Source organism: Mastigoproctus giganteus, chromosome 7 (assembly GCF_048544385.1).
Source record: "Mastigoproctus giganteus isolate SK-2022 chromosome 7, ASM4854438v1, whole genome shotgun sequence".
NCBI lineage: Eukaryota > Metazoa > Arthropoda > Arachnida > Uropygi > Thelyphonidae > Mastigoproctus > Mastigoproctus giganteus.
In genome coordinates this window covers 169,589,057-169,605,153 of record NC_143581.1, presented here as the reverse complement: position 1 = coordinate 169,605,153, position 16,097 = coordinate 169,589,057, and the positions used below count along the sequence as shown (strand labels likewise).

General features: G+C 37.4%; 1 protein-coding gene across 1 annotated transcript in view; it reads right to left on the bottom strand.

The window, feature by feature from the left end:
• Nucleotides 1-16,097, bottom strand: part of LOC150083325 (basigin-like) — a 218,123-nt gene that overhangs the window by 187,000 nt on the left and 15,026 nt on the right. Inside the window, exon 4 of the mRNA XM_090377977.1 lies at nucleotides 7,524-7,693. Coding sequence (XP_090234103.1) covers nucleotides 7,524-7,693 — 170 coding nt within the window. The remainder of the gene's footprint in view (nucleotides 1-7,523; nucleotides 7,694-16,097) is intronic.

The following is a 16,097-nucleotide window of genomic DNA, read 5'->3' as shown; positions in this document are numbered from 1 at the left end:
TAAGAGTGGCGATGATTGAAAATAATTATGATCTCATAAGTTTTCAAGAACCATATTATTCGGCCCAAGTAGGGGGCTCGATTCACAGGGTTATGGGATTCCCGTTATCCCTCAGAATTGTTCATTCTATAGAAACTCCTAAAACTGCAATAGCAATATGCAATCATGAATTAGGAGTGACAACCATCTCGGGAGAGTGTACAGACACTGTAACTTGTCTTCTGATCTCGTCTCCAATTATTACTTTTCATTTAGTTTCTCTGTATTGCCCTCCGCCAGCAGATATTCAAACGTCCTTACATCAGCTGGATCGTATATGCACAAAATTCGTTTCAGGGAATTTAATTATATGTGCTGAATTAAATGCCAAATCATCTTTTTGGCAGAGCAGAATTTCAGACAACAGAGGTTCTGCTGTGGAAGATTTAATATTGTCTTATAATTCAGTAGTCCAAAATTTGCCAAACAGACCTTACACATTCGTCCTTAAATGGAACATCAAACGTTAATGCAGCTATCACCTCTGTTAAACTGGATGGACAGATAACTGATTGGAATGTCTAACATCACTTATTAACAGTGATCATAACGCTATAGTATTCAGTATCAAACCTACAGTTAGAAATGCGGATCTACAGCTTGAGAAGATATTTCATGGAAAAAATTAAATGGGACAAGTTTAAGAATTTTCTAAATTTGTTCTTTCGTCCTGAGGTGGCTTCTACTTTAAATTCCTTATCTGCCATAGAATACTCAAACTATGTTCAGTCACTCTTATTCCTTGCTATGAGCTACTCTGCTAAAACGTAAACAATCCAGACGCCCACCTGTGCCCTGGTGGACTTCGGAACTTACTGCATTAAGAACCCAAACCATGAATGCTAGGAAAACTTATCAACGAAACAGGCACCTGGCAGACACTGATTTCCAGAGACTGAAACAACAGCACAGTGATCTAAGGAAAAGACTACATAAAGCCTTCGCAGATGCCAAAATTGAATGTTGGCAAACTTTGTTCGTAACACGGGAAACACCGAACCATGGAGTCTAGAATATAAGATTTCCAGGAACAAGTTAATCTCCGGAGACATATATAACACCGTTATAGTGGACGGACAAGAAACCACGGACTGGTACTCTACTGTTGATACTATTGTAAATAAGCTTTTTTTTTCCTCAAGACAATCCAGGGGATGATTCTTTTGACAAGCAGAAATTAGGAGAGACAACAATACATTGGACCATGTGACGTCAATCCTTTTACTCTCGTTAAACTAGGAATAGCTTTTTCCAAACTAAACAGGAAAAAATGTCCATGAATGGATCTGATAGAAAAACAGATAATAGTCAAATTTTATTACCTATTTCCCAATATCCTCCTCAATCTCATAAATGTTATATCAAGGGAGTCTTTCCAAGACTGTGGAAGATTGCCCTACTTAAAGTTTTACATAAGCCTAGGAAGTCAACCTTTAATCCTAGGGCATACAGACCAATCTCCCCATTGGCAAACTTGGGGAAACTTTTGAAAGGCTCCTCTCTCTCCAAGAATACAAAAAACGTTACGGAATAACCATCTATGTTCAATTAATCACTTCGGGTTTAAAAAAGGTTCTGAACAGAAGATGCCATTGCCACTCTCAAGAACTATGTGGAAAACTCCCAAACTAAGTACGTGTTGGCAGTGTTTGTTGACTTTGAGGGGGGGCTTTTGACTCTGTATGGTAGGAGAGTGTCCTTGTGTCACTGCACTTGGGAAGATATGACAACTATACTTATAGAATCATCAGGTCCTACTTCCAGGACAGATCCATTAGAATTTGTGCAACACACCTAGTGTATTCAGCTACAATTTCCAGAGGATGCCCTCAGGGGTCGGTACTGGGGCCTCTCCTCTGGAAAGCAGTCTTAGATCAGTGGATGACAAAATACCAGGAGGAGGCTATGAAAATCGCTTACGTTGACGGCTTAGTAATTGCTGTTGAGGGCCGTTAGAGGAGGATACTCGAGGAAAAAATGCAAATTATATTAAATGATCTATTTGTATGGACCAAACTTAACAAACTAAAAATATCACTAACAAAGACCAACTTTATGACCTTCAAAGCTCATTTTAACTATAATCGACCTCCTAAGATCTTGATAGACAACAAATCCTATATGTATCCCAAAACAAATATTTAGGACAGGTCGGCTTAGGAAAGGTTTGGCTTCCGAACTAACGAGAATAAATAACATCTGATCCAGTGAACGAGGTCAAACAAGAGAAGAAAATATTGTGGGAACATCTGACATCTGTGCGGCAGGATCGGTGGAATGCCAGCGAACATGGAACAGTTACGAGGCAATTTATAACCAAAGTGGAATTTACTGCTGGCAAGGAAATAAATCCTTGGTTTGCTCCTTCGATGAATACAACGTACTTATTAACGGGACATGGCTCCCTCAGAGCCAAGTTACATGAACGTGGACTTGAGCCAGACCTTTACTGCACTTTTGGAGGTGCGGAAACTTGGTCTCATGTTTTATTCGACAGCCCACAGTATCTTCAGGCACGTCTATAGTTGTTTAGCAGTATTCCGGATCTGACAGAGGATAACGTAAGTCCCTTGGTGAAAGCTATAAGAATTTTAATGTTTTACGGACATTTTCAGTGACTGTTTTTAAAAGAAGACTAGAAATAAGATCCCTTCACTCTCGAGGAAATTAAATGTAGGATGTACAGATAAATTATTAAAGAAACATATACTAAGATTATTTGATTAGTTTCTCAGCTGGTTGGAAGTCGCAGATCGGATGCTTGGATAGAACTCTAATGGGAGGATATACAAGGACCCTCAGGTGTTAACAGGATTCTCTAAAGAATGTTGATTGGTTCTGGGGCGTGATACCTGAAATTAAAAACTAAGGAACTAGATGGAAACATAGTTTACAAGCATAACTTCTTCTGAAACTTATGCAGTTATACCTTGTGTATTCTTAAGTGACATCTAGATTTGTGACCATATAGATATGAACTACACCATACATATACTTGAAAACTATATGAACTTAATGACACGTGTTTTTCACAACGAGAACTTTTGTAAGTGAAAATACTCCATTTGCTTACTTATGGACTGTCATTGGAATTCCAAATCATACACAAGTTAGGATTCTCGGGAAAAAGAGAATAATTAGAAGACTTCATCAACTAGAGGCCGCCATAGCCTAGTGGTCAGGCGCGCGGGTGCATAAGTACACGTGCCTTGAGTGACCGGGGTTCAAGCCCGTGACTGCTGAATACGGTGCTGTTTCTTGTATTCTGTCTATCTTGTTAACTCCTCTGACTGTTTGGTCGTCCCGGAGTATAAACAGAAAATTTATTTATTAGAAGGGAACCACCTGGAGAAGAGTTTTTTAAGACTTATGCTGGCACAGAACGGAGAAAACTACTGGACCTGACTTCTTTCTTGAATGAAATCAAACTGGACCGTTTAACTTGTGACTTCATTTGAAAATAAGAAAATGTACTGAGAACATTTTGACTGCGGTGAAAAAGACTAAGACCTTAGGAAATCATGTATATATGTTAATATAATTGTTACAATTGTTTTGCCAGAACATCCTCCTAGCCTTGGAGTGATTGGTCCTGGTGACTCAGGACGAAAATTACATAACTCCTAAGGATAGGAGTGTTTGGTAGAGATATTCAGACCATAAATGTATATAACTACTAGTTTTTTTTTTTTTTCTGGCTCTCAGGTATGGGCAACCTGGGAGTGGAATTGCAGGCACCCGCCAGTATTGCACTACCTCTGGTGGGTGCGAGATTTTCGGTGGTAATTGCACCGGTACAGGATGACTGTTGACCAAGGCTCGGTGCTAGGGATGGGCACCAGGCACAGCTGCCCATGCGTTGACTGCACCCTGGTGGCATAGTAGCCTGACACAAACAAAACAATACACATTAATATTTACACACATACACTTACACTGTTTCAGGCCCATTATGCAAAGTTTCTGCACCATAACAGAGTACAAAGGTGGAGATGGGCTAACGCCTAGGAGCCACCCCGATATAATAACACACACACAGTACCTTTATTACCATTATATAGAATAGATGTATTGTATATATATGTATATGATAATGTCTATAAAACTGTATATAACCTTGCATATAAAATGTTTATATCATGAGAATGTACATAAATTGTGTGTGTAAATAAATGGAATGTGGGTTCCCACATCTGCGCTGCGTGTACTCTGTAACGGAATGCAGAACTGCTGCAAAAGTCAGGAAAAAGTGTAGTGTCTGGTTTATGCTGTACAGTACAGTATTGTGTTTATGCAGTACAATACAGTATTGTGTTTATGCAGTACAGTACAGTATTATGTTTATGCAGTACAGTACAGTATTGTGTTTATGCAGTACAGTACAGTATTGTGTTTATGCAGTACAGTATTGTGTTATGTTCTGTATTATGTTTATGCAGTACAGTATTGTGTTGTTGTGTCTCTGGCTGCTTGGCCGCAGGGCCCTCTAGTGGGACCCTATGTTGCCCGCCACCGCAACTGGGAGGTGAGCCAGGCTGCCCATTATACTCTGGCCGGTCCCGCCAGGGTCGCCTGAGCTAAGGGAAGAGAATAGGGGAAGATAGTACAAGTGGTGGAGTCAAAGTAGGCAAAAGGAGGAGGAGGATGAGGAAGAAGGCATCCTTCAGCGGAAAGAAAAGGCGGCAAGGGAGAAGTAGGAATCACCCTTGGTCTGAGAGCCCACCGGAGGCCAGGGAAAGGAAGAGAGCTTGCAGAACAAGGGAGGCCTGCAATATATGTGTTATATAGTATTCCCGAAAATAAAACAATTAATGGTGAAAAGGGAAAGCCAGCTGAAGTGACGCACTTTAATTATGATAACCCTGTATGATTTTCTTTTGTCTACTCCCAAATATGTTTGCTAATGTATTCAAATATTACTTAATGGTAGTTTATTGTAATTTTATGATTGTAAATTAGTTTATTGTCATTTTTTAGTAATTTTTTATTTTGTGTCAAACATTAACATTCTTGGTGTAATTATTATTCATTTTAGGCAATATTTATTAACATACTAGTATTGTTCTGTACTATTATACTATTATTCTGTACTATTGTACTATTTTTCTATACTATTATTCTAGTGCTTTCCGTTTTGGTTACCAGAACTTTAATAAAATTCCATAAATTATACGCATTGACAAGTCTTGCGTATAAACTATAATTTATGGAATTTTATTGAAGTATCATGAATTATGCAAAGGACAGTTCGCTAAAATATTTAATTACTACTTATTTATTTCAGTAATTGATGTTGGATATAACATACTTCAGTGCGGCCCAACAACAGGTGATGTTGCCTCTGAACTCTTTTGAGTTTCACACTGTTGCCCCAGACAAATAAAGTAAATCAATTGAATAAAACGTCGTGAGTTGATTGATTCCCACATAAACTGTATTTGTACACAATAACTATAATTAAAATATGATAATGAATTTTTAAGTACCATTCCTGCAGTCAATTATACAATTTGCTCTTTTGTTACTTCTGAGATATTTTTACAATTTAATCTGACAACATTAGATTCAACTGTGGCTATCGCTCGTTATATTTTCTCTAATTCACTAGGACAGATAGGACAGAGGTAAATAAAAATAAATGTACTTTTGTACTCTGATGTGTTCCTAAGCTCATATATACTAATCTACGAAAAGTTATAGGACACTTGTAATTAGTTATAGAACATGTATTTATTGAAAGAAATTAATAGCACGATAGCCCACCTTCGGCCATAATTACAGTCGGATTTACCGAGGTGCATTGGCATAGTTGTCCAGGATCCATACAATAAATAACAAACAACTATCAAAACCTAATTTTAGGGTCTATAAAAATGTTCATCAGGGTCCCTGGTCTCCCTAAATATAACAATGGAGATTACACTTTCTACTAATTTCTGGTAGAAAGCTGGTGATATTTTATTCCGCTCCTTTAAATCATTCGTGAGCCCCCACTAACAAAGCTGGCTGGCTTGACCTGGCCCTTACTGTACTTTCCAGTTCAACCCAAAGACGTTCGGTTGGATCGAGATCGGTTCTCTGTGCAAGCTAGTGCAGTTTCTCCACGTGTTGTTCTCTTCAAACCACGCTTTTGAAGACAATAACATGAACATGAAACATTGCTGTGTTGGAAGGTATAAGGGGGCTTCCGTAAAATAACGAAAACGTAGGGACACAAAATTGTCCAGAACATTAGTGTTAAAAGCAGCATTCATAGTTTCATGCACTGCGACCAGTGGACTTAGTCCTTACCATGAGAACCCATCCCCAAACCATGACACCTCCTCCTTCCTAGTGCAGTTTCTCCACGTGTTGTTCTCTTCAAACCACGCTTTTGAAGACAGTAACATGAACATGAAACATTGCTGTGTTGGAAGGTATAAGGGGGCTTCCGTAAAATAACGAAAACGTAGGGACACAAAATTGTCCAGAACATTAGTGTTAAAAGCAGCATTCGTAGTTTCATGCACTGCGACCAGTGGACTTAGTCCTTACCACGAGAACCCATCCCCAAACCATGACACCTCCTCCTTCCAACTGTGAAGATGGGAGGTGTCATGCGCAAGCGTTATTTAGACACCCCCCCTCCATACCCGAATGGATCCATTAGACTAGACGAGCGCGCAGCGTGATTCGATGCTTCATAGGACAAATTTCCATTGATCCACAGTGTAGGTTTGGTGTGCCTTATACTTTACCGATTGGCATCGTACAAGGAAAAGTACAAGACGCATAGTTCAGTTCAGTGTGCTTTGTACTATGCCGATTGGTATAGTGGAAGCCACACAGCAGAAGACCGGCAGCTCTTCTGTGAAGTTTCATGATATGCATCTCTGCTATGTAGTGGAAACATTTAACGACTTGCCTATGGTCGTTTGCAGCTCCAAACTCAGATCCTGTAGTGTCTGATGTCAAGATGAGATAACCAACCAACTATAGGCGCATCATCGTTTTCAGTTAGTATTTTGCCTACCTGACTGATTTTAGCGATTTTAATTTCTTCGACACATTGCCAAAGGTTGACTTGGGAATTTTTAATTCCTGAGCACGCACAGATATTTTCCCCACGTGATATAAAAATATGCTATCCACGTGGTATCAGTTCCCTTTGTTGGTTGCTGTTCTAGCGTGATCACCGTTAGATATACATATTTTAAATGAATTTAGGATCACCTGTATAGACCAAAATATTTTTGTATTTCACAGTCTCAATTTCTGTGTTACTTCCTTTTGGCAGTATAATATAAATCTGATAAGTGTGTTGCCTTACTAGTCTAATCTGCACACATACAGACTGCTTCTGCTTAAGAAACGCAATGTGTAGTTTGATGTCTCTTAGATTGATAATGAAAGTTATAAGTATATAGTAAAAAAAGTGCATAAAAAAGTAAATATTGTAATCGCATTTTAAGTAGTTTTAATACAAGTACTATAATATATTTTACCTTCAATTTGAAACACATGACCATGTTCCTCAGGAATAGCTCTACCTGATTCTTCAACAGTACACATGTACTCTCCTGCATCTTTCATTTCTGCGTCCTCAATGATGAGATGCCGTCCATACATGATATATTCAGAATAATCTTTTTTTATTCCTATACCATTTTTATACCTGGAATATTGAATTTAATTATACATTGTTTATATATAATACTATAAAAATTATACTATAATATTATTATTCATCCACCTTTAATAGTTTATACCTATAATATTAAATATACTGTATTACCTATATGAGATACATTTGCTTATTATTCAGTATTTCGAGACGATTGTTTTAGTAATTCAGTACAACATTAAAAACCCGTTAAAATTTCAAAATAACTCAGAAAAATTTACTAACTTTATGAAGTTAAATGATATAGAATTTTCGGATTTTATAGCAGAATCAGAACACACACACACACTTAATACAGGCAGTTAAGTCCTTCTTGAGGAATGAATGAAATACACTACTCAAAACAATTCATAGAAATGGAATAGACTATCGCGATATAGATTATAGCAGATATAATATCGATAATCTGTATATTTATGCAAATATTTAACTCCGAGAATAATGAAGACAAGAAAAATTTGCTTTACGACATGTAAAGCAAGTTTTTACATTAACCGGTGTCGACACAAAAGTACACACATTTGAGTTGTTTGAGGTGGTTCGGATGTATGTGGCCAAGGAATGTAGTTAATCGTAATATCCTTGATGATTAGTTGCAATTTCCTCTGATGTATGTAGTCATGTAGGAGTATAAAAAGATAATAAATGTTATCTTTTAATACTGCTTTTTTTAATATAAATTAAGTGTGCTGGGGTGAACGTCGACCACGTAGCTGTTGAAATAAAAACATTTCACTTTTATTGAAATGTTATTGTGCATTCTGTATTAGCAGACTCTGAAGTGACGATTGTCCAACACCAGTTTCGCCAAGAGACAATCGTCATCTGGGATTTAACTGCTCTGTAGAACCGCAGTTGAATGCGTAACTTAATCATAACTTCAATCGAGCCTGTAGTTAGCCAATTTCATATCTGTAGAAGGTGTTCACCAGCAGATTTTCATGTTGTAAGGGCTGAAAAATCCGAATAACTCACTGTTATAACCTTATAACTAATCATTTAAACCTAACTTCAACATTAATTTGTTACCTTTCCTATATGTAAAGACCCTGTCGGTGTTTATTCTGGGATCTCCGAGTTGATCTCGGGTACTCAACTTGGGATTACCATTATTATATTTTAGCTCACTTTATATACTTTTTTAGAATCTATATAAATTACGAAACTATTTAATACTCATATTATGTACCACACTGTTTTAAACCAGGTTGAATAGCTTTTCCCACTATATGAGCTACTACAAAAATAAGCGAGTTACGAAATTGGCCTATCGAAATTTCTTACAAGTGTAACTCTATTTTTAAAAAAAAAAACATACGTCTGTTGTAGAATTATTATATTTTTTGTTATTAAAAAAAAAACACATTAGATAAGCAGGTATACAAAAATTTCAAACAAATTTAAATACTAAATCAGACAAGTAATTAACAAGATTTCTAGAATTGATCTGAAGAAAATTTGTATTATACAGGTACCTTTGCTGATACCTGTCCCTTGCGGTAACACGGTGATTATAATGGTCATTCTTCCACACCGTTTGTAAAAGTCTGGGTTCGAATCCTCTGAGTCTGGGTTAAAAGTTCGAATCCACTCAGTGACGTCAGGAACTTTTATCGGCTTTTTTACACAACGTAGCCCAATTAGTCGGTCTTGGACGAGAGTCCAAGTGACTTTTTTTCTCGGGAATTCGGTTTTTCGTCAGGTGGACGCGTAAAACTGATCGCAGAACACACAAAAAAAAAAAAAACGTAGACACAATATACTGACGCCTCATAGTCTTAGTTGCTTTTGCGCTTGACGCACATACTCACGAATTACTAATGGACACATAATTAGCCAACGATTACTAACCATTGCCTTACACCACGGGATAATCACTTTTTTGTACTTGCTGGCAATTGCTGTATATCACCCTGCCTGTGTTGCTCAGAGAATTTCATTTCAGACTGCACAATTACCCTCAGGTCTTTGAGGTCTTTTTTTTTTTTTTTTTTTTTTACTACTTTGAGTTTGGTGTAGAATGAGTTATTGATTTCGTTTTCCTCAAACCAGGGTTTTGCACTGCTTCCTGCGTAGATGGGGTGAGGCATTATTGCGCTGGAATATGGAGGGGCTATTTCCACATTAAGTCTGAGGTGTGTGTGTTAAACGATATCTTTACATTTTCGAAAGCTAAAACCCTGCCCAATGTGCTAACTGCCATATCATATTTTACAGTAAAACATATTTTGCTGGCGTTGTCCTTGGTATCAGCGCGAAATGACAAAATTTGTATCTCTCAAAAATCAAGAGGAACCTGTAATACTGTATCTTATGAAAAAATGAAGCAAATACAGATGATCGCTTCACCTATCTCTTGAAGATACGCACGTTCCTTTTTCATATCTGCTTAGTGTGCCTACCTAGAAATATCTCATTCAATAATAACTTTAAAGGCACAACATAGCCATTGTAGTCCTTGTGCTAAAATCTTTTACATTTTTGAAGCAATCCTCCAAATTTGCGTTATTGGCGACATGCAGTACAGAATTGAAACCATACGAAACTCATCAACACGTTTTACACATGTTGGAGCAGTGGTTCTAAAGTTTTCTTTTGATACCCCATATTCATAATTCAACATTTCGTAATCGAAAATAATCGTCCTCCTTTGAATCTTCCGTTGAAATCACCAGCATCTTCCTTCACATACCGGGTGGAGAAACTTGGATTCGAATCCCGTCATTGATGAGAGAAATTTTTATGGGCTTTTTTCATAACGCGACTCAGGTTCAGGTGAGGGTAGAATGGTTTTTTTTTTTTTTTTTTGCCGGAAACTCCAGTTTTTCCTCCAGCAAACAGGAAAATCTACCAAAAACACGCAATTTATACGGTGCAATATGGTCCAAGTGGCTGACGCGCGCAAACCCTACGACAACAGCAACAACTAACAAAAGCAGCGAGAGTAACAAAACACACGCGGGTTTTTCGTCTAGCAAACAGAAAATCGACCTCAGAACATACGCAATTGACAGACAATATACACAGAACAATATGGCTTTAGTTACTGGTACTCCTGAAACTCTACAAAAACAACAACAACAACAACACAACCCCGGGGGCTCACATCTGGTGAGTATGGGCTTGGCACACCCAGGGTCCTGAGCTGGATATCATCATTCTTCTCTTCCTTGGTGATTCCCTTCTACTTTTGACTCTCTCTCTCTCTCTCTCTCTCTCTCTCTCTCTCTCTCTCTCTCTCTCTCTCTCTCTCAGGGTAACTTGGGAATTTTTTTTTTTTTCCTGGTGCAGCATAAGCCTCAGGCTTCCTTGCACCATATGGGTATTAATAATAATAATAATAATAATGTGTGTGAGAAGCGTTCCAAAGAGTCGCTATGCGCATGCCTGAATTATTTGCTATATGATAGCAAGAGAGACAGCTTCAGAGTGACGTGTCGCTTTGTTTTCTTGACTTAAGAACACGAATACATTTCATAACATTGGTTGTTATAAATACAAAACAAACAAAAATCAATAATACACAAAAGAAATATAAATCAGTAATAAATACAAAAGGTATTTATTAGTTATTCTAAAGTTTAAAATTAAGTTTAAATTAAGTCTAAAGTTTAAAAGTTTTGTTTTCAGCGTTACCGTGATAGTGCTATGGGTAGTTGCGGAAGCAAAACTGTAATATCCTTTGAATAAATTAGCTATATCTGTCATATGATTAGCTGAAAATGTTATTGTGTTCAGAATTGTGAAAAAGTTGTGATTTCACAATGGGTGTCACAATGGGTGATTTTCTACAGCGTGAAGTCTGCAGTTTGTTTATGTCTACATTAAACGAAGTGCCTTTAGTAATATCGCATTCAACTACAGCATTCGTCACAATCAATAAACTGCTGATTCATAAACAGTTGTGTAGTAATTCTGTCAGTGCATATAAACATGTCGAAAAGTGAAAAAAAAAAAAAAAGAATTAAAAACTGTCTTGATGAGAAGATAGAATTGTTTAAGAAATATACCAAGTGATTTGAGTGCTTCTTAAACCACTTTTTTCCTAATAACGTAATAAGCACCCAAAGTATTTGTTTTTCAAAATAATAAAATTTATTAATTTCTTCTCTCTCGCTTTCTTTTCTTTTTTTTTTTTTTTTTTTCTTTTCAATTTACTGTGGGCACTGCATGCTAAATACGCTGAACTAATTCATCCCGACTTGACAGCATTCCTGTATATCAGTTATTTAGCCTTGTAATATCCTTGAAGGTTTTGGCGTATTGGCTCCTCCGGCCATAGTGCATCAGTTCTTATGGTATAGTTCATATAGTTTGGGTTGTGTATCATGTCTGTACCAGTGTTCACTACAGGCTGAAAAGATCGGAAAGAAAAAAAAAAAAAAACCTGCGAGTTTCCCTCATTGAAGAAGCCTTTGAGAAATATTTCAGTCTCCAAATGATTTAAAAGAATAAAAAAGTGTTACTGTCACGGAGGACTTGTTTTATTGTATCTGTATCTTTACTGTACAATAAAGATTTTCTTCTTCTTTAGGTGCCTCATAAGTGAAAACCTAATTGATAGCGTTCAGGTCACGTTCCCCCACGAGATAGTAATTTTGATAATTTAGTACTGAGAGACTAGAAAAATTTCACGAAGCTTTATTTTATTTTATTTATTTATTTACTTATTTTATAAAAATTATTGAGCCCCAGTATGTTCCGGAAGTTTGGCATGATCTTTCTAAATTTTCAGTTAAGTGTGACTTACTGACATTTAGAGAGGTTTATTGGATGCTTAATTCTTCTTGCAAGCTATTTTATAATAACGCTAATTCGGAATACCGATTTTTTTTTTTTTTTCAGATTAAATATAATAAGAATACAAAACTTTTAATTATTATTTTGTTAAATATTATGATAAAATTAATTTGTCACCTTTAAAAATAAATTCACATTATAAAGAGATAATGAGTAATTTGAAATATTACTTTCCAGATGTTTCAGACTTGGGTTTTATAAACTCGTCTCGAGTCCGAAATTGCACAACGCAACCGATAAAAGAGAACAAAGAGATCAAACAGAACAAGCAAAAGCCTAGAACCCAAATGCACGTACTCAGGGTTGGGAATGACCAGGTTCCCATAACGCCGTTCGGATTTGTCACACTCATCGGTAATTACGCTGAACAACACATTTTGGGTCTTATTACGGGCATGAAAGTAAGTTTACTTTGTACATTTTGAGTTGCTAAACACGGAAGTAGTGCTTAAAATGGCAGATTGGTTCTTTTTTTTTTAGAAAAAAAGTAGTTTTTTACATTTATACAAGGTATTTTTTATATATATGGCAGTACGATGTAGCTACGAACATACCTGTATCAAACATGGGACCTTTTCGCCCTTCGCTTGTATTCAGCTTCCGGAGCAACCCTTTTTACAAAATCCAACGATAATCAACTAACATGGCGGCACTCCATTTGCTTTATCGCTGCGATGTCTTGATGGAAGCGCTCACCATGTTCGTCGCTAACGGCACCACAGTTTGGTAGGAAGAAATCCAGGTGTGAGTGCAAGAAATGTGGAAGATCACATTACTTCTTACGAAAAACCGGGGCACAACATGTCATTGAACCCCAGTTTTTATAGAAATAATGAGATCTTCCACAAGTTGCCCGTAGTTGCTAGCTTTAACATTTCCTAGAAAACTAGTCGAAACATTTTGAAAGGATTTCCATGCTGATTTCTCGCTATCAGTAAGGGCACATTCGAACTGTTCGTCTTTGAAAGTTGCCTTATTTGTGGACCAATGTAAAGTCCTGCCTTAATCTTCTCTGTACTAAGTCTTGAGAAAATTTCTCTTGCAAGTATGTGAATGCAGGACCGTTCACTTTCAAAGCCTTCACGAAATTTTTCACGAGTCCCAGTTTGATGTGGAGTGGTGGAAGCAAAACTTTATTTGGATCTACCAGAGGTTCAAATGCCACGTCCTTCATTCCAGAGGTTAAAGATTTTCGTTGAGGCTCCTCTTCTCGTAGTGCATATCCTTGGCAAGACTATCCCACTCGTAGAGAAAGCAACAATACTTAGTGTAATCCTTTTGTAGTCCTAATAAAATGGCGATTACCTTTAAATCACCCCATATCTGTCACTTATACTTTTGATAGTGTACACCTAAAGGATGTTCTCTGTGTTTGCGTGTGTTTCTTTTTTGTGGACGGCATACGCAAGAGGTATTGAAAGCAGCATACTTTCCACTGTGTAATAACACAGCCTTAAGGCTGTAAATGGTACGTGCCTCATGTTTATTGTTGCCATTAGACCATCAACATCTTTACAAACATTGAGTTCACCTTCTGTTTGATAGAATTTATCATAGTCTTTATTTCGAGTACGAAATGTCACTTTCACAGAATGATCTAGATTCTCTAGAAGATTCCACTGTTGTCGTCTCGAGGCCAAAAGTTCTGCCTTATTCTTCGGCAGTTCGAGATACCTGATGAGATCATTAAGCTCACTTTCTGTGATCTTATGTGATTCAGAATGATAAAGGTTTGGACAAAATGGTAGATTCCTTGACGTAAACGGCAGCTGTACTTCTTTGTGTATATCAAGTTGATGTTCATCAGTGTCTTCATCTTCATCAGAGTTTACAGAAAAACGGTCGGGCGGTTTAGGAATAGGTAGTACTTCACCATGAGGTATAGGACGAATTACAGATGGTATATTTGGGTACGTCACTGTCCAGTTCTTCATTGTCATCCCTTTTCTAATAGCAGGCGAAAGTTCTCGATCAAGTGATAAGAGCGTGGTGTTACTGAAACTCCGGTGTTGCCTGCGTTTTGCCGAGAGCCGTAGTTGATAATATAGAGTAATCCGCTAATATGAGACCCAACTGTAATTCAAAAACAAGAGCCAATCGACAAAATTTTAATGTGATTTTCGTGTTCAGCAGCATAAAATTAGTCACAATTGGATATTTTCGTTTTCGTAACATTTTACGTGTTGACCAGTGTTATTGTTATTATTATCCTTTTATTTACACAAAGATCCCCCCCACACGGGACGGCTAAGTACCGGGAAGGTGCTGTTTACATTCTAGGATACGAGGTACCACAGGCACAGCGGATTACATATACTGACATGTAGGAACCTCCCGAAATAAATATATATTTCCGCATTACGATTTACTCATTATATCAAGAATGTATTTACACACCTATTTTTCATTATTATTATTATTATTATTTTTTTTTTTTTTGGTAGTTGTTGGCGCATCGGCTTCTGTGACCATAATGCACCTCCCAAGGTTTTTGCAGTACTTTGATCCAAGCCCGAGGCGGGATTCGAACCCGCGACCTTTGGGCAAGCACTTTACCCACCCAGCTAGCCCGGTCGGCACACACCTATTAATGAATGCAATTGTGCTATTGAAAGTGCACCTATCAGTGACTAGGAACCCAGTGGTTTCTTCAGGTGGAGCTCATCTCTAGTCTGTGAAAACGATAAAGTACTTAGAAATCCTAATCGATAGGCAGCTACGCTTCTTTTCCCACATTACTTACAGATAAGATTCGGAAATCTGCTGGAATGATTGCACTGATAACGAGGAAGGATTGGGGAATAAAAGGAAGCACAGTGAATTTATTCGATGACTGCATCTTCTTGCCAGTTGTTAGTTATGGTGTATATGTATGGTTACATTGTGGGTTGCGAAAGGCAAACGTCAGGAAGCAGTTTGATATACAGCGTGCAATGTTATTGAAGATAAGTGCGGCTGCAGAATTGTTTCTAACGATGCCTCTAAACCTATATTTAGTTTTCAAGTCAATGTGTTTTCACTTAAGGCGTGGAGTACCATACAGGCGTCTATCAATTGAAATTGCTTGCGCTGGCGCATACAAAGAAAAGAACCATATCTGGGCTCTCTTGGTTGGTCAATGGCAGGAGAGATGAAATTATAGTACTAAGGGTCACATTACAAATAAATTCCTTCAGTGTGTAAATATTAATCGCAAATCTTTGTCCTGATGGTTTAGTCAATTTAAACACGCCACCTTCTTGAGAGGATATGAATAATTTTTTGCAAAGTTACACGAGATATTGAGGACTGTTTTTCTTGCGTCTAGGGAATGATGAAACTTTGGGACATATATAACTGTTATGAGCAAAGCAAAATGAGGAAAACGATGTTAATACGTTTTAACATCGTTTTATCATTCAATATCATTTAATTCAGAGAGAATATAAGAATATCACCGTATTTAGTAGTCACGAGAATTTCAACCACAGTCACTGAAACGCGTGTACTACGTATTGTATCCATGCGCTTGCCCGCACAAGGGCGAGCGCATGCGACGATCCAAATACGACTTCAAGCAGCCCATCCAGGCTCTTATCAACGAAATGTCGGAAAA